We start from the raw sequence: 27,540 nt of genomic DNA on the forward strand, positions 1-27,540 counted from the left end.
CTGGGCAGGTAACTTCCTCACTAGAGAATCACTGGTTGGCAGTACCCACATATTAGGTAACCACAGGCATTAAGAGATTGCTGAGGAAGGGAAGACAGACACAACTACACATCTTGAACAGATTTAATTCTAAGCTGGAAAGAGCTCAAATTCAGGTTTGTCCTTACAAATATCCCAGCTAAATCCCCACATATAAATCTTATTTTGGACTCTCAAGGTCCTGAGAAGCATATAACAGTAGTGTATTATGGATGCTCTATGCTTCCTTCAAGCAGCTCTATTTCCATATTTGGATGGAACTGGCCACCAAAAAAAAAAAAAAAAAAAAAAAAAGCAGCAAAACACTTACAAAAATGAAGAACACTTAATATCTGTTTTCTTCAGAATCCCAAATACTACAAAATTTGTATTATGTTTTATTTTCAAAACTATTACAAATGTTCAATTTGCCTAGCATGAGGCATACTCATCTGAAATGATGACCCACTTCAGTTTAGTCCTTATGCTACTGGACACTCAAACAGGATTTGGAACATCTGAGCTAAGTTCACTTGCAATGAAGTATATCAAGGGGAAATTATAACCTTCCTTGCCTCCCTCCAACCCCTCCTCATCCAAGCTAGACCAGAAGAACCTTTCAAACAAAGCTTTTGTTGAAACAGAAACATTTCCATGAAAAGTTGTGTCTTCATCTGACTAGCAGTTCACAACTGAAAGTACATGAGAAAGGTTTCCAGCTAGCTCTTGGCTTGAATCCACGGTGACCTCAGCCCCAGCAGATCTTTGGAGGCCATGGTACAGAAAAAGAAACAGACAGCAAAATACAGGGAGTGACTACATGCACCTATGATCCAGATAAAAGAAAGTTAGAGAAAGGGTAAGATGGAAGAATCATAGAATGGTTTGCATGGGAAGGCACCTTAAAGTTAATCTTGTTCCAACCCCCCTGAGATGGGCAAGGACACTTTTCACTAAACCAGACTACTTAGAGCCCCATCCCACCTGGCCTTGAACACTTCCAGTAATGGGGCATCCACAGCTTCTCTGGGCAACCTGTTCCAGCTCTCACCACCCTCACAGTAAAGAATTTTTTTTCCACACCTAATTTGAACTTACTCCGCTTCAGTTTGAAGTTATTTCCCCTCGTCCTGTCACTCTGTGTTCTTGTAAAAAGTCCCTCTCCCCTCTTTCTTATAGGCTCCCCTCAGGTACTGGAAGACCACAATTAGGTCACCCCAAGCCTTCTCTTGCAGGGTGAACAACCCCAGTTCTCTCAGCCTTTCCTCACAGTAGAGATGCCCCGTCCCTCTAATCATCTTGGTGTCCTCCTCTGGTCTCACTCCACGAGCTCCACGTCCTGCCTCTGCTGGGACCCCAGGGCTGATGCAGCTCTGCAGGTGGGGTCTGAGCAGAGGGGCAGAATCCCCTCCCTGGCCCTGCTGCCCACACTGCTTTGGATGCAGCCCAGGACACGTTTGGCTCTCTGGGCTGGGAGTGCCCATGGCTGGCTCATGTCCAGCTCTCACCCACCAGCACCCCCAAGTCCCTCTGGGCAGGGGTGCTCGGATCTGTTCATCCATAGCCTGTGTTGATATTGGGGATTGCCCTTAACCAGGTGCAGGACCTTGCCCTTGGTTGTCTTAAATCTTACGAGATTCCCGTGGGGCCACTTCTTGAGTTTGTCCATGTCCCTCTGGATGGCATCCCATTATTCAGGCATGGCAACTGAAACACTCAGCTTGGTGTCATCTGCTAATTTGCTGAGGGTGTACTCAATCCCACAATGTCATTAATGAAGATATTAAATAACACCGGTCGAATATGAATCCCAAGGGACACCACTTTTTCCTGATGTCCATCAGGGCTCTGAGCTGTTGACCTCCACCCTCTGGGTGTGACCATCCAACCAGCTCCTTATCCACCTAATAAACCGACCATCTCTCTCCAGTCTAGAGAGGATTTGTGAAGGACCATGTCAAAGGCAAAGATTTCTAAATTTAGCAGTTCTTATTAATAGGAAGCATAGAAAACATGTCATCTACCACCTCACAACTTCATGACTTCTTAAAAAAGATCCATTACAAACTTCTTTGCTGCGTCTCTGGAGCCCTCTCACTCAGTTCTTTCTTCCATGTTAGTACCTGCTGTCTGCACTGCCCCCTGCCCTGCTTTTTAGTCCTCACCATCCTTTAACTTATCCCTTTATCTTTGATCCTCAAGGTTTATCAGGTTTGTAGTAGGTACATGGAGTATGACAGAATAAGATAAGAGCCCCTTTTTGACCACAGTCCTGTCCTCATACGACAGAAGAAACCATGAAAGGTGAAGGATGTGTTCTCAGCAAACAGCTGGACAATCAGGCACGCACAACAGTGTCATGCTGCCTTCTTTCCCCTTCACATGGGCTCAAAGTTTCACATTTTCTTTATTTTTTCCTCTTGATTTTTTTTCCCCTTACATAAACTAAATTTTGAACATTCAGTTGGCCAGGGCAGCAGATTCCAGAGACTCTTATTCCAGGCCAAATAGCAATAAAATTCATTTGGCACATTCATCTTATTGGGAAGGTAATAAAATTAAGGATTGCTGTTTTGGTATGTCATTCCTCACTAAGGTACTGATGACTAAAAAAACACCTCCATAGGGCTAGGGAAGCTGAATGCTTCTCACAGCTGACAAGTAATGATATTTGCTTATTATGGTAAGTAAGATGTTTGCAAAGCACCTAGAAAATGCAACTTCCCAACACCCAAATGTACTGACTCCCTTCCCACTTATAGGACTAAGGAAAGATTAGGATGGGAAAAAAAAAAAGCTATCCACCTTTCCCAACTACCGTGACCCATATAACAACATCTGCAAAGCCAAAACACCTGCACAGGAAATTAGCCCCCTGGAATCTCCCTGTTTGCCTTCTCTTGCCAAGCAAGTCTGCCCACAGTCAAGAATGACTGATAATTATTGAATTTGGGTTGAACTGTTTCAATTCCCAAAATTTCCAAAAATATCAGTTTGGTTCGAGTTCCAACAGATGATGAGGTGAAGGTGAAAAAAGGAAGAAAAGACAGGAGGGTGGGTTGATTGCTCAGACACTAAACAGAAAGGAAAATAGGTTATTCACATGCCTTATTTGCCTACCAATCTCAAAGTACAATTTACGTTTGAAAAAGGGCAACAGTACAGCCCTGTGCTTGCTTTCTGAGTTGTTCTCTTTGCATCATCCACTCTCCTGCATGCTGAATTTAGCAATGAAAATAAATATTATTTCTGTTAGTAAACACAGTCTCCAGAGAAGAACTGGGTCTGTGCTGGCTCATACATCATCCAACCTGCATGGCTGAGACAACAGAATCTTGTTAGCAGGGTATATTACTCAGAAGGGACCTGATCTTAACTACAGTTTCCAAGGACATCAACAGTACTAGCAGAATAAGTTAGGAATAAGTCTGGCCAAGAACTCTTATCTGTTGTCCTGTCTCTGTATAGTGCTTAGCACAGAGGTCTGTGATAAGGCATAGAAGATGGAGCCATAACACAAGTAACAAACTACATTTGCATGGCAGTATGTTAATCCCGCTCATTTGCTCACACAAACTGTGGCACTTTTGAAACAGCTGGGAGAAAATGGATTTCTGAATTTGCTGTAACTCAGTTTTTATTCGTCAAGTTTGTTTGTCAGTTTTTACTGTCATGCAACGAGGAAGAAAAGGGACTCACCTCCTTCCTTGCTGACTCCCAAACATCCTTTCAGCTCCTGAAGCGAGATGGACTTGTCCTTGTTGAGGTCGCAGTAGTCAGTGAAACGCCGGGCACATTTCTTGGGTTTGGCTTTCTTCTTCACATAACGTTTGAAAGGCTTTAGCTCCCGCTTGTTGATGTCATTGCTGCTATTGTTGTCCAGCTGGCTGAAATACCAGTGCACCACTCGCTCCTCTAGCGTATGGCTGGGGTCTGGCTCAGAGAACCTGGAACAGAGGAAGCACAGGCCCCCGACAAGGGAGTGCTCTCATCAGCACTGTCAAGCACATGCTGAGGAGCAAGAGCTGCTCACTGAATCAGGGAAGTGCTATGCCGTGTTCAAAGTAAGCAAAACCCACACATCTTCCAATCTCCTCCTTTTAGCTGGGCTCTTTTGAGACAGGTGAACTTTTTCACTTTTCCTAAAAATGCCCTTCAGCATTAACAAGTGAATTGCCAAGAGAATCTTGGAGTCTGATACCATCAGTAGCTGTGGTTCTCCTCACACCAGTTGGTGAAACTCTGCCTAATCCCAGAATGATCCTTATTAGAGGGCAAGAGACAATCTCCTTGGTCCTATTGGGCCTTGGGCTCCCATTCAAATTACCAGTAAGAGAGCCATGAGTGTCAGCTGTCATGGTAGTTTCTGTGACAGTAACATCTAGACTTCAGAAAGGGAACAAATTAATTTAATGCAAGACACATTCATTATTTGAAAATGTCCTTGGCAAGAGACAATATTCTTCTCCCTGTATCTGTTTATATAATCTGAACACCTCTGCTGTATTTTCTGCATTTTTCATGCTTTTTACATACCTGGTTTACACACAATAGTTCCACAGAAGATAAAAACCACAAATCCATTAAAAGCAGCACTACAGAGCTGGCAACTTCAGTTTGTTTCATTTCTTAATCATTGGGGTATTACAAGTTTGATGCTATTTGACTCACATTTTCCTTCTGTAGACAACAACAATATCAGAGAGGAAAAGAAGAAAAAAACATGGAGCAGCAACAGCTATAGATGCACAAATACAGAATGCTGCCTTCCAACATCATGCCATCACTGAACAGGTACTGTTATGTCATACTGTTTAAGCAGTGTCTGGTGCTCTGCAGCTGCAGTGGGAAAGGGGGTTATCCCTCAGGGATACTGAGAACCAGGAGAGAAACTCTAAGCTAGTCTGTCTTTTCTCCATATGATGAGCATGCCAACAGAGAAAGCTGAAAAGATGCTGAAATGAGGCTGAGGCCTGAACCTTTTTTCCTTCCAAGAATAAAGCATTTTAGTGCATGGAAATTAGTGGATAGGTAGTCAGACATGCTACACTGGCACTGATTGCTCTGACTTATTCCAGAAGACATATCCAGCTGCTGCATAAATTCCTTCCCCAGGAAGGAGAGAGGAACAGTTGCCTACTGCAGGCAGCCAGATTCTGGTGTGAGTTTGGGGCATTCAAGCTGATGGAGAAATATGAACCCAAGTACCCTACAAAATGCTCTCCAAGACTGCTGTTGACCTTGTTTAAGAAACTAGTCGAATCTATACTTATATAGTCACTGAAGTTTTGGGGGGTTTTTTGTTTGTTTTGTGGGTTTTTTTTGTTTTGTTTTGTTTTTGTTGGGAACTAGGAGAAAGAAAATTCTTTTGACTTGCTGGTATGACGAGTTTTGCCTTTAAAATGCAGCTAGAGGGCCTGATAAATACCCCCTCACACATGCTACCCCTATGGTAAATTAAATCATTTGTGAGGAGGACTCTGCAGCATACAGAAAGCAAGAACTGGAGAACTGAGTGGAGTTAAGTGGAGTTTAAGTGGAGAACTGAGATCCTCATTAACATTTTCTGATGGCTTTTTCAAATAAGGATTGAAATTAGAAAGCTAGCCCCTATCCAGAGATACATGAATCCTTCTAACAAGTAAACACACAGTACAGAGAGGCAGACAAACTGTATAACATTTTTCCCAGAGTTTTAATAAAAACTATTTCCTTCTTTTAATTCTTAACTGAGAGGCAGGCTGGCATTCAGTCACAGCATCTGGTGAATGTACAACGAGATAAAGATTGTGCAGGAGGAAGAAGGGGATAGGAATAAGTCTGGCTTAGTTTGAGGAACCAAAATACCAGGCAAGCACCAGGAATCACCTATAGACAAGCAAAAATTGCAAAATTCCCCCCTCCCCTGGAAGTTAAGGAAGTGTCCTGATTTTCTAAACTGTATGCATTGAGCAGGATGGCAGGAGAGAACAGAAACACATCCTTGTCTTGTCTTTATGACATTTATTAACATAGCTATTGGTCTCTCTCCCTTTTGGAAAGAAGCTGGCTATCATTTGAAGACAAGCATGTTTCCAACAACCTCAGAGGAGTTCTGTATTGCCGGGGCAATACTCTGTCTTTGCTGAGATAGAAGAATAAAACTCAAGCTTTTGCATGTGAGACTGCCCTTATTCACACCTTGGCTTGCCCTCATTTACTGAAGGCCCACAACTGGAGAGGCAGAAATGGAGAAAATAGCAGAGCATCTTAGAACTAACAGCAGAAAGACAACAGACAAGAGCTTTTCACTACCTGCTGAAGAGGCACTCAGAAGCAGGATTTTAAAGTGCCTCTTTTCCAGGGGCACACCAAGGAGGAGCTTTTATGAATTATCAAGAAAGGCAGCATGGCTCTCTTCAGCACCTCCACAAAGAAAATGAGGGACATTCACAGACTAATACAAATACATTGACTCATGAGGTGACAATAAATCAATCTTTGCCATTACAAACATGCTGAGAGCTCATGCTGAAAACTGCAGCATGCTAATAGAGCTAAAAGGAATTAGTTTAATGGCTATGACTTTAGGAAAAAGGAAGACACAGCCATTTCTGCATTTTTACCACTTTCTGTTGGCTGGCTTAGCAGGACTGCAGTTCCTGAAATGGTTGGCTGCCTGCCATCTCTGGTTATCATCCAGAATCCCAGGACAGGAAGCATCCCCATCATCTCAGGGTGGCCATATATCCCTGGCTCATGAAATTCCATGATACACTACAGAAGGATGAAGTTACAGTACTGTATTTAACTACCTTGACTTTGACCACTGCCCGTGAAAGGCACTTGGGCACCACCCATGAAACATGAATTAATGCAAGTACACAGCACTGCTAGGCCACCTAGCTTTCCCGATGTGCCATGACACCAGCCATGCCTGCCTGCCGGGTCAGCTCAGCCCAGTCCGGGGCTCTAATTGCCCTGTGAGCACAGACTTGGCAGTATTCCAGGGGATTGTCCCTCCACTTCCTCCCCACACTATTTCAAGAGAAGTAAATCAGCCCTCAGATATAAATTTCATTTATTGGGCCGCCTCTCATTCAGACCATAAAGGAATCAGAAAAATCAAGACAGAACAAAGCTGCCCTGTACATTCTCAATTTCCAACATCTCTTGCTCTAACTCCAATCACACTAAAAGCCACTGAATTCCAGTACCTTGCTTCGGTGCTGTAGCAGCTTTGTAAGACACAGTAAGAACTACCAAAATGAAGACAGCCTTCTCAGCCTTCTCATGTTGACTGCATGACAGCTGTCCTTACTTTTCTGCCTAATTGTTCCTCTTCAGCACTCTGTGGCAAAACAGTCACTCCTAAAGAATGAGCTAGTGAAGAAAGGAGGTCTGTGTAAACTGATTTTCCAAATGTAACCTGCTGTTGCTGGACTGCTTTTGTACAAAAGCCAGAAAGTTTAGCTCAATTATGCAGCATAAACCCACCAATATTCCAACAGTGAAAAAAAGCATGGTCTGTCATTAACAGACTAAGACAGCAAACCAGCTTTCTTAAAAGTTTGTTGGCATCAAGTATAAAGTCTTCTCCAAGTAGGCTCTTGCTCCTCCTTCTGTATAATGTTCTAAGAGCTCCCTTATAGCAGAACATATATTTCTTAGGCGGCTTATGCTTGGAGATATGTGTGTAAAGGTTCAGCAACTTCTAACAATGCTATTTCCAGATGAGGCACACTTCCACAGAATACCTTCACATCATCTGAAGAACAAAAGAGGTGTGCAAAACCATGGACATACACTTTTTAAGCTGCACTGAATGCTGGATCAGAGAATGACTATCAAACTATCAAATAGGCAGCTTGAATATGCACTGTGCATGCAATCTGTAATGCTTTTCAGCCCTCGAGGCCCCTTGTGAGGAAGGAGCAGTTAGCTCAGTGTGAAGGAGCAGGGAAGTAGGGGAGGAATATAGGCTAAAGTATACAAGTGCAGCAAATGTGAGACATGACCCCCCTAAAGACCCATGTACAGTGCGCCATCATATTATGTTCCACAGAACTGTGCAGTCAAAGTGTCGTATGTGCCACTGCATTTTAGTAGATAAACTGAAATCCATTCCTACCAAAGCTGGTCCTTTGCTCCCTGAACACTTTCAGCCCCACTGCACAGGCTGCAATATCTCTGAAGTACCCATCAGGTACCTGTTTGAAGACTTAGAAAATCTATTATTTTGTACTACAAACTTGATGTAGCAACATTAGCAGCTGAGGCAGAAGGATGTAAGGGCAGTAAGATAGCCCATCATCTAGCTGGACTGCAGAATCTATAAACCAGAGGGACCTATTCTGGGATGAAGGAACACTGATGGACAAGAAGCTGGTAGCAAATGCTACAGAGTAAAAAAAAATAATTAGTCCAACTTTCATTCCCAACACACACAGAAGGTATGTTTGTGGTCAGGATGTCTAAAGAGTTGGAGCTGTAAGTTTGTATGACTTGTAAATATTTTGCAAGGATATATACACCCTGCTTGGTGCTGTTGCTGAATGAAGAAAGGGTGGAGAGTGACTGACCCCTCCAGCCAATGCCCGTGACAGCACTGATGATGACCACCAAAGTGCCAGCACTAAGCAGTGGAAAGCAATGAGTTTAACAAACTGAGGTGAAATTCAAAATTGCTCTTGCTCTGCTTCCACTTCTTACTCACACTTTGTGGTTCTTTGCAGTTGCCTAAAGTTAAAGGTAGAACAGTGGAACATGGCTTGAATCAGAAAGGATTACTATAAGGGAACTGCAAAAGGATCCTGTATTTGTTTTATTATTCCTCCTTTCCTGTAGCCAAGGAATCAAGAAGCCAACAAAAAACTAAGCTGTGTTGAGACTAAACAAAAGGGTACCACCCAGTCCAAATTAACTATGGGAAATGCATAATTCCTCTATTAAAAGTTATCTCCCCTATTACAGGGCAGTTTCTTTCTCTCTTCAGGCTAAGTTGTATATGAAACATTATTCTGAACACAATTTTTCTGAAGATTGTAGGATAAATAATTTAGAAGCTTAAAAAATTACCTCCCTTCATTCCTCACTGACTGTTCAAAGACACTCCTCTTACATGAACTCTCCTGTATCTTTAATTAGGCTAGAATTTCCATAAGAGGACAAAGGGAAGTTGGTATCCAACTTCAAATGAAATGCAATAGGAGTTGAGCATCAGCTTCCCTTCACTGGTTAAAAGTGTCAATCTTTATTAAAACGTGGATTGGCTTCAGAACACCCTGGAGATGTGCTGAACTGTGCTTGCCTGCTTCAAACTGCTCAACTAGAGCATGAAATGGAACCTCAGGGCCATTTTCTGGAGTACTTTTTGGGGCTATTACATGGGAATAAGTGGCAACTTTAAATTAAGTGACTGATTGCTGTGTTACATGATAAGGGTGGCTGTTGTAAGCTGCCCATTTACCTCAAATTCCACAGGGCAGTAATATTTTTGCTGATAATGCAGCAAGCCATAATGCCCACATTCTGGCAACTAAAACTCATTTCTGAATTGGCAGGGACCAAAGAGAATTTCTCAGATAACAGAAACCCAGGCTGGGATTCCCTATGATCTAGTTTAGTTTAGGCCCTCTATAATATGACTATATCAGAATTAGAAAAGAGACTAAAATGTACTAAAGCTAAGTTTAAAATTTTAAGTGCTGTTTCTATTATATAGTACTCACTTGTGAGCAATTTCAACAATGATTTTTTTTTTTTTCAGTAAGGATACAATGTACTGGCTAATAAACCAATTCCCTACAATTGCTCCCTTAATTACTTTGAAAACATACAGTAACAAGATGTGTCTTGGAGTTATAACATAAACTTAAAATTAAGAATGAATTTTACCAGAGATTTTCTGTTTCAAAACTATAAATGAAGTCTATTTGGCTATTATGCTGTTATATAAACCAGGGCCATGAGGAAGGGAAGTTCTCATCTCATTTACATTATTTACATTATTGTAAAGCAAGAGTAACTCAATTAAAGTCAATAGCTTTGAACTTCCTTAAACAAGACAAGACCTATAAGGGATTACGAGGTTGTTTTAAGCATACCCAGTTAAAAAAAAAAAAAAAGAGTCCTACCAGGTTTTGCTTACATGGCCTGCAAGAATCCAAGCTACTGCCTCACTTTCCTGCTACTACATTGTTTTTGGGGGCAACTTAGCACAGGTCTGTGCAGTATTTCAAATGCCAATCTCTAATTTCTTCCCATGCTTCTCCCTCATCACTCCATTCCCTCCTCCTCCCCCCGCCCCCCTCCCAAAAAAATAAAAAGCTAATATGGATAATAATTGCAAAGACACTCAGCAAACACAGACGTTTTCACTCACATATCCAGATTCAGACTGAAGGCAGCAGTGTAATCTAAATAGATTTCCTGTATATCATAGTGACAGAATGTGAATCAAATTATTCTTGGGACCATAACTCAGGTTTGACTAAAGCAAGTCCTTCTGAAACACATCAGGCCTAAGATGAAAGCTTTAGAGAGAGGGAATCTGTCACGTCCCTCATGACTTCACTCTGGCTCGGAACCACCCTCGCTTTGAAGAAATTTTGATCACAAGTTTGTTTATATTCAGTTAATCAAGTTCTTCCCTGCTAGACTTAGGAGCCTGCAGAGCCTTTGTCCCTACAGAGATACTCAGATTTTACAAAATGAACTTCCAACCTTTTTTTTTTTTCTTTCAACACCCTAAGGAAGTCTGAGCTCATTAAGACTCTCACTGTTAAGCTTTTTTAGTCCTGGACACTTTGGAAAGGCTTTTCTCTGCCTTTGGTCCTTTATTTTAATATTGATACTGAAGACGCATAGTGTATACCTGTATGTACTGGCTGCCTGGCACACTCTGGCTCATGTTCAGCTGCTGCAGACCAGCTCCCTCAGGTCCTTTTCTGCTGGGAAGCTTTCCAGTCACTCATCCCCCAGCCTGTAGCACTGCATGGGGCTGTTGTGACCCAGGTGCAGGACCTGGCACTTGCCTTTGCTGAACCTCATACAATGGCCTTGGCCCATTGATCCAGCCTGTCCAGATCCCTCTCGCCCTTCCGCAGGTCAACACTCTCACACAACATGGTAGGATAAGGGGGCACTCAACCCCCTTGTCCAGGTTATTGAAACTGATATTAAACAGGGCTGGCTCCAATACTGAGCCTTGGGGAACACCACTTGGGCCACCAGCCACTCTCTGGGTCCAGCCATTTTTTACCCAGCAAAGAATACACCTGTTCACACCATAGAAGCCAATTCCTGAAGAGAGAACTCGGGATATTCCTCACCTTGGGACTCTTGGAAAGCAGGAGTCACTGCACAGGGACAGCTTCCCAACTTCACACACCCACATGAAGTATGTACTGATAAAATTTTCATATAAATATCAAAAATTCCCTGCAATGAATTTTTTAAAAAAATTAAAATGGTCCCATCATGGCCTGTTGGGTTGGAAAAGCTTGACACTTGTACTTTGGGGTACATGCTTAGTCTAGCTGAGGCACATGGAAAATTAAACCAGAGCAGTTATCTGAATTTAATCATGGCTGTGGGCAGGCACAATATTTGGGTGGTAGCAGTCTTTTGCCTTACCAAGGACAGCCTGCTAAAAGATTTAATTTTCCCCCCTTACAACTGGGCTGCTGACATCGGAGTGGAAAATAAATCAATGTGATGACTGTGTGAAGAGCTGGGCAGTGAAAAATTCCACCAGAAAGGCCTCTATTGAAAGCTGAGAAACACACAGAGTTTGGGGAACATTAGGAAGCAAGCCTGCTGGTTTATAGAAGCGCAGGGGGGGCATACATCTCTGGTCTCTACAACATCGGTTTATATTAAGCTTTATTTTAAGAGTGATGATTACATTGGCTGTGTTTCAGTCCCAGTGCCAAAGATGCCAAATAAATATCAAATACTCTCCAGGGCTTCCCACCACCCCTACCCGCTGCATTTGAACCATGCAAATTAGACAGAATTGACATTGGAATGCCTAAGTCTGGGAGAGAACGATGTATTTCCCATCCTTGGGGCATTTTTCATCCTGTTTATATGAATACAGACATGTTAGGCATACAGCACTAATTCAACGGGTTACAGAATACTCAGCATGCAGGCACACATACAAGTCACTGGCCTGATTTGTAAGGTCTAAATGTGAAGTTAAAACCATATGAATTCACTAGTAGTCCATACTGAAGCCAAGGGACACAGCCATGCCACCCAGGACCTTGAATAGTCTTGAGTAGTTAAAAGATGGCACTGATTCCTTCTCCATTATGAAAGAGGAAAGCAGGGGATCAACATTACTGTCAACACATTGGAGGAATACCCACAGAAGTTACATTTGTGCAGAGGCACTTCCATCTCCAGACCCCAGGCACATCAGTCATTGTGCCATCCCTGCAAACTGCCCCAGCACTGACTCCTTTTATAGCCAGGCAAGTCCAGACCCACAGAAGCCTAGCCCAGCTGAGGCAGTGTAGCACTTTTCAAATCCATCACGGTTCGTTCGCAATGGCCTGTCCCGAGGCAGCGCTGCAGGGATCTGCTGTTATCAAGCAGGAGGGGGAGACACAGCCTCAACTTTCCTCCAGTTCCCCAGGAACACAGACTTCTGCCCACCTCTGGCAACAGGCCTGACCTGTTGCTCCTTCCAAAAGGGGTGGACACACAGCTGGTCAGAGGGGAGGGCAATGAAAAACAGCTCCTCTCCTCATCAGCAGGCTGGCTGCAGCCTCACAGCAAAGCCACAGTGCTGGTCCTGCCAAGAATTTGGTTCACATTCTTCACTCCCTGTGGTAGCCACTAGGCCACACGGTCTCCTTCAATCCATTTGCATTTTATTAGGTCTTTTCATGCACCAAGGGACAAAAGAACAAGCCACTTCCTCCCACTGTGCTCTCATTTCACACTTCAAATGGGCTATACTAACCTTTATGGTGGAGCAGCTGCCAGGGAGGAGGGGCGGGAGGAGGCAAGCAGAGCTAGGATGACAGGACAAAGCAGCCTCAGATTCTCTCTCAGCAACCCAGAGGAACCCAAATCAGTCAGAGCAACACCTTTCCCACCTGCCCCCACCTCAGGGGCAGCCAGAGCTCTGCAGCCACCTGGATGGCATTCAGCTGTGCTTTCTGGACTCACCTCCCACCCCCAGTAGGTGCTGCTGAGTTAATAGCCTGTACCATATCCGTAGTCAGAGCATCCAGTAAGCTGGTAATAAATTCAACTTTCTTCCCTTCTGGGCAGCCTGCAGAAAGAAAAGAGAAGGTTTAATGCAAGAACACACAGGCTAGTCCCCTACCCCAAATCAGCAAGGATCAGTCAGAACCTCTTTTGTCTTTAAGACAGCAACAACCATCAACACAGTCCCTAAGGAAAGGCAGAAGAATCCCTCAGTGGGTTTCTCTGTGTGGCAATTTGTCCTGCAGCTTTTGTCCAGGCACATGCAGGGTAATCAACAATATCTGGCAGGAAGACTGTGTGGTTAGCTTTATGGTCTCACCCAGTTCTCTACCAGCAAAACTGCAGGGATGCGCTGGAAGTGCCTGGCAGATGGGAGTTCCCATGGTGACACTTGCAGAGAAGTTTACAAAACAATTCATTACCTCCTGGATCATCTTCTGAGGCAAATGTGGCTGTTCTGAGGCTCTAATTGACAGATTAAAGTACCCCAGAGCACAAGGCAAGGTCTGCTGCTTGCACTTTCCTCTTCAGGCACAGAGAGCATTGCCTGCCAGCGCCTACCACAATAACTCATTTTTCACATGATCACTCTACATAGGAAATACGTCAAACTGAGTTGGTATGTGGTAGTCACCTCCAGTCACTGCTTGCTTAAGCAGGACAAAGTGGGTTGAAGATGAGCTTGGTAACCATTTCCATTACTTAGTGCTGAGGCTGTCTAGTTCCCCACATCATAACCACGGACTAACAGAGCCTTCTATCCTAAACAGTGCCAGCCTGTTACAACAAAACTCTCCATCTCCTCACCTTTAAAAGGCAATCTATGCTGTTCCCTTGCTGCTTAAAGTAAGCTTCATTTACTACCCCATGAACACTGTGACAACTGTTTTAGCCTGGGCCAAGCCAAGGAACAAGGAACCAAGAACAGGCATGCTTAACTTCAACACACTATTGTCAAAACTGTGGTCCAAAACCCATCACCTGCCATCCAATTGTCTTCTCTTGATGTGAGAAGCCATCACCACATCCCTCACCTCTTTCCCCAAACCACCATGCACTACCAATTATTCAGTTGATTAGGGCAGTAGATGTCAGCAAACAGCCTCCCACAGCAACGCAGAGCAATGTCAACACTTTCTGCTTTTCTTGAACAAGCAAAGAAGAACATGTACCACAAACAGAGCACCGGAAACTTACTGTAATCCCTTGACAGCTGAGAGCAGCTTGCAAACTGATCTGACAAAAGTCCCTCCTTTGCAGTAATACAGCCTCTGTCCTCTGCAATAGCTAACCAACAGTCCCTAGCCTGTCTCTCTATTATGTGCACTGCACACATGCACACCCCTCAGCAGTCATTTGGCATATGGTCCAGAATATGTCAGCATTGTAATGGGTAATCTGGAGTAGACCACTCACTTAAAGGAGCTTTTTGTTGAGGTAATGAAAAGGCTGAAGAACCATTTGCTAGAAGTCATCTCCCTGGGCTCCCAGCATCTCACCATCTGCAGGAATTAGCAGTTTGCCATTTGCTATGTATAAGCAACATTTTCCTTCCTTCTTTCTTTTTTACTTTTGGCCACAGTCATGACAGGCTGTGAAGAGAGTATGTGTAGGTGTGCAAGGATCTGAACTTATGTCTTTCCCACCTGGGCCTCTGCAGGGTCTCTTCACAAAGGCCAAGAAGTACACTGCCTGCAGCACTGGGAGTCTAAAGAAAGGGCAAACCTCTAAAAGAGGAATAAACTTAGGGATCCTCCTGAAAGAACTGAGCACAAATGATGCAACCAGTCTCACATTAAAGCAGGAATTTTTCTTGACATTCAGTTCCGCTAAGAAATGAGAGCAGGAAAAAAAATTAAAAAACCCATTCTCTCTCATCCCCTGCAGTTCTGGCTCGTCAGTAAATTTTTGCATACAAGAGCAGCTAATCAAACAAACCTCAAGATTGAGTAAGAAGCTCATGCAGCACAGCATTTCTCAGGCAGACAAACCAGGATCAGACCCTCTGTCTCCCCATCTCTCCATAGACAGGGGTATTTTCAGTGATAGGAATCACAGAATCATGGAATGTGGCTAGGGTTAAAAGAGACCTTAAAGATCATCTAGTTTCAACCCTCCTGCTAGGGGCAGGGATGCCATTCACTAGATCAGGTTGCTCAGGATCCCATCCAGCCTGGCCTTGAGCACTTCCAGGGATGGGGCATTCAAAACTTCTCTGGGCAACAATCATACCAACCAGTGCAGCCAAACAGAGACTGAAGTTTACACAGGCACAGAAAACTGGCTTGACCTGAGAGGGCAGCTCTCCTGGAGTTTGATATTGGGACCAGACTGCTAAGCTACAGAGCATCCCGTGTCCTCTTCTGCATCAAGCAGTTCCTGTCCCCTTGTCTGGCTTCAGTGGAGAAGGGAAAGGAGAAGGGAAACAAAACCAGTCTGTCTTCTTGAGATCAGAAATAGAGTCCCAAAGAAAAAGCCAAAGTGCGAAGGATTTTTGCAGAGGATTTCTGAAGAGGCAGGGAAGAAGTGCAAGGATAGGTGGTAAAGCAATGGGAGTGGGGGATGGGGAATCAAGGATGTAAGGTTACTCCATTTTAGTGTGATATCTTAAGGAAATGAGCCTTACTGTAATCCATTTAGCTGGCTTCCCTCCCCCTACCCTACAACATAATATTTTAACCAATTGGTTGATTTCCTTTGAATGTGAAAAGGAGGCAATAGGAAATTTTTACACGACTCGTGAAAACGAGGAGCTGCATAGAAGAGAGCCCTGCTGAGGGCAGAGTTTCTAAGCAGAAAGGTCTGGGGTCTGAAGTCAGGAGCCAGCAGGACAACAATTAGGAGACACACAAGGCAGATCTGGAACAAATCTCATTTCCTTTGCCAACCTGCTCAGGAACAACTCACTTTATGCTACCCATAGAACGTTAAGCTGATCCAGAGTCACCAGCTACTTCTGCAGAATTAGTGGTGTCCACCACCCCCTCACGGTGCAGAGGGATCCACTGTAGCTTGTGTTTTCAAGCAGTCCTCACCCAGAAGAGCAATGGCTGACCTGCCAGTGAAGGCCCCTCACTCTGCTCCTGAGAAGGGAGCCAGAAGGAGAAAACAGAGCACAGGCAGCTGGGATAGCATTTTTAAGAGCTGCACTGACACCAATGCCCAGCACGTGTTCCTAGCAGAAAAAAGGTAGGAAAACAGCAAATTATGCTTGCCACTCTCTTAAGAGGGAAAAACAGAATATAAAACAAGGAACTGTGGGAAATAAAACATATCCCAGGCAGAAAAGGAGGAATAAAGTCCAGCTAAGTGAGAAGCCACCATAGGTGAGGGACATAAGTACACTGTGAGGGTTGTCCTGCCTGCTCCATGCAGTCAGTGAAAGGGAGCAAATCAGAGCACTGACAATTGGCAGTTGTGCCCTCTTCTGTGACTCAGGGAGCATCAAGCTGCTGAAAAGTCCAGCTAAACAGAAAGGATCTTGTCCTGGTCAGGCTTTAAGGAACATTCAATACTGAGCCCATTCTTCCCCAGGGTATCTCCAGGCATCCTGGTTTCTATCCAGAAAATTCTAATCCCAGAAATGTTTTCAAAGGTAGACAGGCAATAAACACACCCAGGACAGACCCAGCCTTTTCCAGTTCACTGCTGAAACTGAAGGTGATCTTAAAGCATGCACTGTGAGGAACATCCCCTATCTCCTCAAAAATACTCTTGGCCTCTTAAGAGTCCCAAGGTAAGACAAGGTAAGAAGGCAGAGACAGGATCTTCTTCCTCTAACCTGGAAGTTCTCTGTCCTTGAAGGGATCATCAATCTCTGTGCTCTTTGATCTGGCATCACTTTCACACACTGGGGTCTCATACCTGAAAAAGAAAAACAGCAGAAGCTAAACTATGTAACACAGCTTTAGTGTCATCACATAGTCACTAATCACAGACTGTTCTGAGATGGAAGGGACCAGCAAGGATCATCAAGTCCAGCTCAAGTGATTGGCCCATATACGGATCAAATCCACAACCAGGCCATTATGAGCACTATGCTTTGACCAGCTGAGCTAATTTCAGGGTCAATGACTTGTGCCTTGTCTGCTCACTGCAGGAGAAACCAATAAATCTCCAGAAGAAATACACTCTCAAGCATCTGACTGTTTATGGACAGTCAGCAACAGCAGCAGAAGTGGAAAGAGAAAGAAGAACATACTCTGAAGTCCAGTACCAGCTATCAACTGAAACCCACAAACAGAACAGGGCCCTCTTCCAATTCTTGTGGGCATAGGCTAAATTTTTTTTTGAAAGCTGTCCATGCTTTGCAGAATCACTACATGTAGCCAAGTTTAAGTCCCAGCTCTTCCTGGCCTGTTTTTGCAACTTGCCAGACTTGCAATTTGTTTCCAAACTCCAAGTGAGAAAAGGTAGTTTCAGGTAGTTTCAAGATAGAGTGTGACTGGAAAAAAAAGAAAATTTATCTCTGGTTTTAAATGTACACAGGCACAACAAGCCGTCTTCTAATTCCATACTGGTCAGGATTCAAGTGGCTGCAACATGGAAGTATAAAGCAGATGATAATGCAAAAAAGACACTTGTCTTTTTACTGCTCATGCCCATAATCTATACTCTTGAGCAAAGCCCCCATTTCTTCTATGTCACAAAAGCAAGCCAGAAGAAAAAAAGGCTGCTTTGCATGAATACTTTAACACAGAGAAAAGTAAGGACAGTAGTTAATGTCCACCAACTCCTATAGAGAGGGAGCTGCACAGTAACACTCAACAGGGAACATCACATACAGCATTGCTTGCTCTAGGGAAAGTGGGGTAGAGCTGACCGCTCTAGAGTGAGGAACTGGTTTCATATTGCAGTAGTATTTTTTATATCTCATCATCTTCAGCCAGGCACCTTCCCAGGCCTGCCTGTAGCTCTCACCGTGTGGAAGTACCAGGCAGGGGACGTCCCGTGTCCACCAGGACACACCAGCAGTACCCAGTGGACTGGTGGCATTGCACTGGTTTGTAAAGTCCTCCAGGAGCGCACTCGGGGATGACGATGCCCTCCCGGGGGTTCTGCCTGGCCTCCTCCAGGGCGCTCTGCCTCTCCTGGTCACAGGAGTGAACTTTTTCTGGAAGACAAAAGGGAGGTTGGAGGGGATGGAAAAAGGAATCAAATCAAGATCACTTTGCTCAGGTCAGTGGGATATGGGTATCCTTCACATCAGGAGCCCTTTGTGTCTGTTTCCTTCTCATCAAACATCAGTACGGCTACATCCTCAGGGACTGAGGGACTTCTGGATTGAGAACTTTCTCCTACATTTCGCTGTGACACAACAAGATTATGGACTAAAGACATTGATGGCTGGGTGCTCAGGATGCAAGAAACAGCAGAAAAAACTCTTCTTGATCACTTGGGTTTTGGAAACGAACTGTCAGGTAAAAATAATTCACTATTAATGCAGCCATGAGGTAAGCATTTCCCAGATTGTTTTTGCAAGCTGAGAGGTCCTAAACTGTGACTTGTATTTTCCAGTTAAACAAAGGATGCAAACACCCTGCCCTGCCCCTTCGTCTCTTCCTCCAGACTGCAAAACACTCCTCCCTCTTAATACCACCTCTCCAACATGATCCCAAGAGGAGCGGGTTATGTTTTAACACAGCTCTATCCAGTGCAGACAGCGTCTGCACACACCTCAGCAGGGAACAGAACAGGACATCCCACTCGACCCCCATTGCCATCACCTCTCCAGCACTCTCCACTGTTGTCCTCAACTGGAAAACAAAGGGCACCCAACACTGCTTTCTACTGAGCAGCAGGTAAGGCCCTGTGCCTTAAGAACACAGGAAAGGCTATTTCCAAAGATATTGTCAAAGAGAAGAGTAGTGACATGCACCACAGAACAGGTAGAAGCCCAGAAGTGGCTTCTGCAGCCAGCCTGGCACACAGAGCCCAAGCACTGCCCACAAAGGAGTGCTGGGTGCATGGACAGTGCCAGGCTGCTGCCTCTCACATGGACCAGCCACCTAAGGGGAAAGAGAAGCACAGAGTACCTGCAAGATGATAATACTTATTTGGCTCAACAGCCAGAAATTCACAATTAAAACTCTTCAGATATTCTGGCATTTTGACAGGCAGAAAAATTATTTCAACTTTGTAAACTACTGAAAGTACGATAGTGAAGAAAAGAAAGCAGTCAAGACAGCTGAAAACACATCTAAGTCTAGGGTAACAAAAGAGAACAATCTAACTCCTAACTCTTATCCTTAGGAGAGTGATGAAAAACAGAAGCAGGAAAAACAGCTGTCCCCTTCTTCCCTAGCCTTCCTATACCCTGCAGTTTACTTTGCTTTTAATCTTAGTTTTATAAATAGGCCACAAGACCTGTAATTCCTTGCCACAGCCAAGAGCTACCTTAAGACCTCAATATGTAAAATTCTTCCACTGACCAGCAATGACACCCTAGGTTCACCCCAAATCTGTAGATACTTGCATCATCAGCCAGTGGACACAGCATAACCTCAGCATCCTGCTCTCGTGACTGGCTCAGCACACAACTCAGCACACACAAGGCTCAGGTTCCCTCTATTTTGCCTGCCTGTTGGTACACTATTAGTTATACCTTTTCTTTTGATGATAAATTAAGCTGTTGAGAGAGTAAGTTTTGTTCCATATTTGGGGAACAGAAGGGGCGCCAATTTACAGCTTGGTAGCTGCAGATACAACAAGAAACTCCAGCAGGTCGGCACAGCATCACCTGAATACAGCATGTCTGGATACCAGAAGCATTTTTACTGGTTTCTAATTGAACTGTAGCAGCTGAAAGAGTCTCAGAGACCCCAAAAAGCCTCACTCTCCTCAGCATTTCAGATCACTGTCAAGGCTGGGAATGTGAAGGGCATCTGAACTTTGCCACATACAAACCCATGCAACAGAAAGTGTCGGTAAGTCTGACTCAAGCAGAGAGAAATTTGACCGGGAAGGAGCAGGAGGGGATAAAGTCAACAAAAACTGCAAAGGAACTCAAGCCTCTGCAGATATTTAAGCTGACTTCACTTTGCTGACAGATTTCACATCTGAGAAGACAAAGAGGAAGAAGAAGAGGAAGAAGAAGGAGGGCAAAAAGGAAAAAGAAAAAAAGAAAAAAAATTTAAAAAAGAAAAAAGAAAAAAAGAAAAAGAAGACTCTTCCCAAGACGTACATGGACAGAGAAGTCACTGAGCCAGAGGACTGCCAGTTCCCTAACAAACCACTGACATCAAAAGGCCCCACTTAGCCACAGTCTGCTGACAGCAATTCACCTCTTGGGCATCAGGTGAGGCAAATCACTCAGGCAGCTTGGGGGAAGCAAAAAAGCAGGGGCAAAATTCTCTATCATCATTACATTACAAGCAAAAGGAAGAAAAACTTCTGCTCAAGAGAACTACATTCCAGGAATTTTTCTATCTAAATCCCAAAAGCTTCCCGAGTGCACAAAGTCAAACCAAGATTTCTCAACTCCAGTGAGTCTTGCAAAACTCTCAGTAAAATTACTCTGAAAAAAATAAAGTATGTGCTAGAACAAAGAAATAAGCCACTTAAATTGAAATAAAGATTTAAAAAATTTCTTTCATGAATTAGTATGTTATTTTACATACATTTGCAGTTAGGTATGCAAATTACACAGAATAAATCTACATACATCTACATTTGTGCTATGGCATAAAAAAATTGAAAAAATTCTCTGACATACTAACAGAAATTTGTGGGAACTGAATAGTCACATTTACTACCAGAATACATAACTAACTGGTAGTTGTTTCTGTTTGCAGGCTGTTTAAAGGCTGTGAAACAAATCTTAGAGGCTTTGTTCAGTAGATATCAGACAGATGTAATGATGCAGACTCTGTCACCAGCATTCAGTAGGCTCTCATTAGCAATGACAGTGGTACAGCTGAAGCATCAGGGAGATCATACTTTACTCAGTTCTGATGTACATCTAGAAGTAGCTACTATCGAAGTTCCACCCTGCTTTACAGATCTTACTTTGTCTCATTTACATGATGGAGAGTCCGACATGGCACAGTTCTTCTCTGAACCCCTTCCAGATCCACCAAACATTCCCCGAGCTGGAGGAGATCAGAATAGCAAACACACTGACTCTGACAGCAGCCTTGTGGAAATTTCCTTCAGTGACATTTGTCTGCTAAGCAGAATGTATTAACTAGCACTAGTTCCCAAAGAGACTCTTTCCTCCAGGCTACCACTCTAACAGCACTTTATTCCCTTAAAAAATAAACATTAATATTAATAGTTGGGTATTCAAAAGCCAGCAAAATCAGCTGGGAAATCCACACCATCAGCTTCCCTAGTCTGGGACTTGGCATGAACTGCATGCAGTGTCACCCTGAAAGATTGTCTCATGGGTAACAAAGGGATCATCAAATGCCATCCCAGCTCCAGGACACTCAAGCCCTCCTGTTCCAGTCAAACTGCTTACTGGAAACTTTGCTGTTGTTGCCAAGGCCAGCTTAATGGAGAATAGAAAAAGCCTATGGCAAAGCTAGAAAGTTTAATGCCAGCTATGAAATTAAGCTGTCATCTTAGAAACCAGCATATATTTATTATACATGCAGGGTACTTAAAAGCCTATTCCCTGCTAATGGGAGTTGCAGGCAGAGAAAGAAAGGTTTTCCTTCTTTGCCTAAACGAAACTTTCTTAGAGAAAGAACATTTAAGGCAGCAAATCAGTGGAACACAGTCTTCCTAGAACAAATAATAATATTATACCCATTTATGTATTTATTTTAAAGGTGCTGTCACATTCCACTGTTTTCTGCCATCTTTGCTTTGACTTGACCATCAGCAAAGAAACCAAGTAACACTTGCCAACTGCTGCTGCTGGGGAGTGAAACCTTTGTGAGACAGCAAATCTAGATTACAAAAAACCAAATTACAGAAAAAAAACACATTAGGGAATGTATTCATACACAAAGAGAACAGTCATTGGCAGAAATATCCATTTTACCTCAACTGCTCAGCTCTAAAATGCTAACTGTTCCTTCTTACTCCTGACTGCATCTACCACTCATTATAACCTATTTTTAAAGCAGTGTCTCTGAAGCCATGAGCTATGGCAGGAAAACAGGGCTTGGACATCTGCAGTTGAACATTATTTATGCAACAATTTTGCCCTAGTAATGGCCTTCTGAGGAATACCTGGTCGGATTCATTAAAAGGTCTCTCATTCCTGGACCCTTAAGTACATATATTCAAACATGCATTTAATGCCCACACAATAAAAATAAAAATTATGGACAAAGTAAGGGACTTGTCTGACTGTGTAATAAACTGTATGGTTATAAAAGAGATGGGGTGCTTGTTTACCTCACAAAGCTGAGAAGAGAGGGTGTCTAGTAGCACCTAGCCAAAGGCTTGTGCTTAACAGTTCTCATGCTCACCTTGCAGGGCTGTCTGCAGCCACGGGGGATGAGGCAACCTCCCCCAGCTGCTCTTCTGACATGGAACAACTCTCATTGCCACCAAAGCCAAGGCACCAAGCATCATTCACCACGGCTGTGAAGATGCTGTGGATAATTATGGTGGGACATAGGGAACATCTGCCATCCAACCACAGCAGCTTATTTTTTGAACTTTGGTCTTCTGTACCCAAATCTTTTCTCATTAAAAGAAGAGAGAGACTCTGGCACCAAAACCAAGTACCTTGGAGAGATTCCTACACCCTTAAGAGACAGGATTCTTTCTTCCAAATCAGGGTCTAACCTCCCTCTATGCTTCTGCCCAGCCCCAATGAACTCATGTGAACAGCCTAACCCCAGAGCTACAGGCTATACCAGGCAGGGCAGATTTCCTTCTCTTTTTCTCTCTCTCCCTCATTTCTTTTGACCAGAAATTCTGTCTGGACCAGCAAAACTTTTCCCATGCAATTCCCACAAAAAGCTTTAGTTTTAATGAACAAGCATTCATCACAAGGGGAGGAAAAGGTCTTTTAGAAGAAGAAGAATTCTTGACCAATCCCCATTGTTAGTGCTGCAACAGGGACCTCATTTCAAAAAACCATTTAAAAAATCCTCAAACACATCTCCCCCAATTTTTTTTTTTGTTCAACTCCCAACTTTCCCCTCAGTGAGACATTAGTGCAGCATAGAACAAAGGGGAGCAGCATGGATATCTAGTGCCAAGTTCCTACTGACCTCCTGTGCCAGCCCAAACATGAAGACTAAGTGTCTTTGTGCCTCAGTTTTCCTTTCAGTGAGGAAAAGTGCTTGCCTGTCTCCCAGAGAAGCTTAATTCAGACAGGATCAATCTCTTAAGCGTCTTTACACTGCTGTGGCAGAGATCAAGAGCTTTGAACTGGTTATTTTACCACAGCATGTACATGAGCTTAAAGCTGCTTTTACATTGTTTAAGGAAGCTCTAATGTGAACAGGACCCAGGTCCACTCCAGAACAGGTACCTCATCCCAGTATGGAGCTTACAAAAGTTGTGGGCAGAAAGCAAGTTCAGCACAGGTTACCTCAGCAGTGCAAACCTGCATCCTCCCCTATCCAGAAAGGAAAGAGCATTGGAAAAGCCTTAAGTACACATATGCACAAGTGCTGGCAGGACTAGCAAAGCAATGCAGTAAATAGGCCCTTATTGCCTGTCCCCTGAGCAGGGCTGTGGGTGGAGGGAGAGAAACAACCCCTTCTGTGTTTACTGGGAGCACAATAACAGCTGAGCAAATACAGCTCTTGGGGATAGCATAAATCTCTCCACACCTCTGTTAGTCATCAGTACTGATAGCCACTCCACCCTGTTCTGTCTGGGATCATGGTCCCTCCAGAGTTTTCTGGCTAACATGAAGGTAAAAAGAAAAACAAACCTTGCAGGTGTTCCCATACTGTACCAGTTGAGGAGCCTTTGCTTTACCTTGGTACTCATTCCATTTCTCGAGGAATAGGCTACAGAGGAAGCAGATGGTACTACATGTTCCAGTGCTGAACAATGCAAAGGTTTAACAGGTGGGTTCCAATTTTCAAAAATGCATTATTCTAAGAGGCTCATTAAACTTCAGCTATCCAGGAACACATGCTTCTCCTGCCATTTTCCTTCTGCTCTAGGAGATAAGGCTGCATTGCATTCCCACCAGTGTTATAAGATGAGAAGCCTACTCAATATCTACCCTCTAGCTTGCAATATGGAGGACTGGCTGAAGGAAGCACCATCTCACAGATTAGAGCAAACTTAGTGAGGGACTTTCTGATGCACAAGTTATGCTCCTTTTGCACAACCTGTGGGCATTGTGCCCTGCCCAGCTAAGAAAAGTGGAGTGTGCTCCACAGGGTTCCCAACTACAGGAATAAAGATCCACACTTGCACATCTTGAAACCTGTCAGTTGAAAGCTACCTGTCCTTGCAATTCTAACTGAACTGCTTTTCAGGCAGGCCTTGGACTCTTTATACCATCCCATCTCACAAGCAGTCAGCCCCACAGTCTCTCTAGAGCTACAGCCAGAGTAGCTGAAGGATGGCAGAAAAAGAACAACGCTTTTTTTGTGGCTGTGGTACATCATCCTGGAAAAAACCTGATAATATTTTCATGTTCATGTACAATGCATTAGAGCTCTGAATAAATTCTGGCTCATTAGAGTATATTTTAAGTTGTGTCATTCTCATAACCAAATGAGGGAAATGCAAGCTACATACAATTACTACGAGATAGCTACCTAACACAGCAGGTTAAGAAAAAGATGCTCTCCAAGACAAGGGGTCTCAGAAGTTGTCTATTTTGAAAGCTACCATGAGACTTGTATCAAATTAAATGACCACTCCAGTGGAACAGATTGAACTTCAGGAAGGAATTCAAAGTCACATTGATAAATGGTTTTAAATCAGTGTAATCACAACTTACAAGTACAAAAAATAACAACCAGCAAGGAGAAATCCAGCGTATGGGGAGGAAATTACTGGCAAGACAGTGAGACTTGGAAAAAATGGTCAGCAGCTTAGGTAGACCAAAAAAAAAAGTCTGCACAAAAAAAGTCATGACATTGCAAACAACAACAAAAAGAATCAAAACAGGTAAATCCAGCCATGGAATGTAATGATGGGAACTTCGCATAAGGAACGGACATGAAGTACTGGTGATCCTTAAATCAGCCCTGTGTACAAGCACTGGGCACTGCCCTTTGAGGGACAGGAGGACTGTTTGGAAAGAGGGCATGAGAGAGCAAGGGGAACAGGCAAAGGTCTACGAAACTTGATCTATGAGAAAAGGCTAAAGGAATTCAATTTGTTTAGTCTAGGGATGACATTCAGTCTTCTGAGACATAAAAGCTGCTCTATAAGAAAAAAAAAGATACCATAGATAATTTTTTTCCTTCCCCATGGGTAGTTCAAGTAGCAGACAGCTAACTTGGGGAAAGGCTATTTAGGTTTGATATAAAAAAGCCCTGATGATTAACTGTTCACTCATTGGAAGAGGCAGTGGGATCTCTGTTGCCAGATTAGGAACAGGTTATGTTGTCAGAGCTGCAATTTTTTGGATATGACCCTGGGTTAAAACAGGGAAAGAAAACCACCTGAATGTTTTCAGGTCTTTTTTTTCTCTCTTCTTACAGGCTGAGAAGCTCCAGCAGATCCTCAATGACTGAGGCAACCTTTTTGCTAACACAGACTAAAATCTTGAAGATATTTGATCTGGTTTAAGTTTCCAGATTTTGGGGTCTGATCCTCTCTAATGCACCTGGCCTCCACATCCTTTATGACAGCTGTACCTGTACAGTACCTTCACAATGACAAGAGCTTCCGTAGTCCAAGCAGAGAAAGTCTGGCATCAAAATGCAGCCTCTTCACTTCTTGACATCAGGATGGTTCCTCAGCAGTAGAAAAAACTTTCAACCTTAGACATTGCCCTTGTCATTTTGAGACAAAGCTACACAGTCTGTGTTTTTTCTTCCCTAATGCCTCTTTTCCATTTCACGTAGTTTCTAAGCTTGTGGTGTACCTAGTTTTGAGACAAGCCACCTGTCTCTGAACACATTCATTTTCCCTTTACTCCTTTTTCACTGCACTCTTTCCACACTGAGGAATTCTGTTCAATAAAACAAAAAAAGTAGGTGTTTTCACTGGAGCCTTAGCATTATTGGGAAACTTTTTTCAGTTCCACACCTGTTTTTAATAGTCCTTGGAACAACTAGTACAGCAATTATTGCAGAATTTGCCTAACTTTTCTAGCTAGAGTATACAATCACACTATTTTTACAGTATTGTTACTCTGCAATTATAGGACACCAAACAGAAAGACTTTGAAAACTGTCACAGGCAGGTAAAAAGTGGTTCAGACTGGTCTTCCTATCTACAGCAACATTATATTTAATGCTGCTACTGGTGAGGAACAGAAGGCAAGAAAGACAGGTTTATAGTATGATGAGCCTTTTCATGCAGTGACAGAGCAGCTTTTTCCTGTAGTATTTTGCACTTTACAAGGAGGCAGAGGGAATTGCCTCTGACAGGAAGCTAGCAGTCACTTTTGGATATTTACCTAGAGTCAGCTGTAGAATTCTCTGCATAGAATATCTGGGCTTTGGAAGTTCAGTGATGTAACACAGGATTCAGACATCAGCCATGGCCCGGAGAAACTGCTCCCACTTGATCAGTATCATGAGATGGATGTCCAACAGACATCCCCATGGAGGGGCAGGGTTTTCTAAAGCTCTGGAATGCAGCTGTTCTCATTCACAGCCTTATGCTGTACTAGACAATATTCATGGCCTTCTTGGACAGCTCTGTGGGCAGCAGATGCTCATAGGGATACACTGACCTGTGTTTTGAACCCTTTTCTTTTCTTCACTTCTCTCTTTTTCTTCACTTGTCATTTGCAAACCCCACCAGGGCTTTTGGTTTCAGGAGAAGCCTACCTAGGTCTAAACATTTTCCAGAGGTTATCTAGGAGCTAGCAATGACAGTTACTTTAAAACAGCTCCTCCTTAATTGTGGTACCTCAGAAATGCGGTGAATTTGACAGGAACATTTCAAGAGAGGTGGGAAGGTGAGTCAATATGTGCAGCCTTTCTGCAGGCATCAGCATACATTGAAATGGATATCTGAAGTGCAGATCCACAAATGAGCCTGTGCTGAATGCTGCTGTTACAAACAGCAAGGAGACTGCTGCTAAGGAATTACTCCAGCAAATCAGTGCAGCCCCTCCAATCAGAACCAGCTTCTGCTAAAAAGCAAAACAAACTCCACAAAGTTGACCACTCTCAGTTTGTGTCTGTATGTTCAGGTAATGCCTGCCGTTGGAGCTTATTTCCTTTCCCTTCCTCACCAAATCCCCAGTGGTTTTAAAAG

General features: G+C 43.5%; 1 protein-coding gene across 5 annotated transcripts in view; it reads right to left on the bottom strand.

Moving 5' to 3' along the window:
* SMOC1 (SPARC related modular calcium binding 1) overlaps positions 1–27,540 on the bottom strand; it is a 129,754-nt gene that overhangs the window by 8,599 nt on the left and 93,615 nt on the right. For all 5 annotated transcript variants that reach the window (XM_059849670.1, XM_059849669.1, XM_059849668.1 and 2 more), the window contains 4 exons: positions 18,145–18,337; positions 17,006–17,088; positions 13,183–13,288; positions 3,718–3,965 (listed from right to left, as the gene is read on the bottom strand). In XM_059849670.1, coding sequence (XP_059705653.1) covers positions 3,718–3,965; positions 13,183–13,288; positions 17,006–17,088; positions 18,145–18,337 — 630 coding nt within the window. The remainder of the gene's footprint in view (positions 1–3,717; positions 3,966–13,182; positions 13,289–17,005; positions 17,089–18,144; positions 18,338–27,540) is intronic.

This window comes from Haemorhous mexicanus, chromosome 6 (genome assembly GCF_027477595.1).
Source record: "Haemorhous mexicanus isolate bHaeMex1 chromosome 6, bHaeMex1.pri, whole genome shotgun sequence".
Classification (NCBI taxonomy): domain Eukaryota; kingdom Metazoa; phylum Chordata; class Aves; order Passeriformes; family Fringillidae; genus Haemorhous; species Haemorhous mexicanus.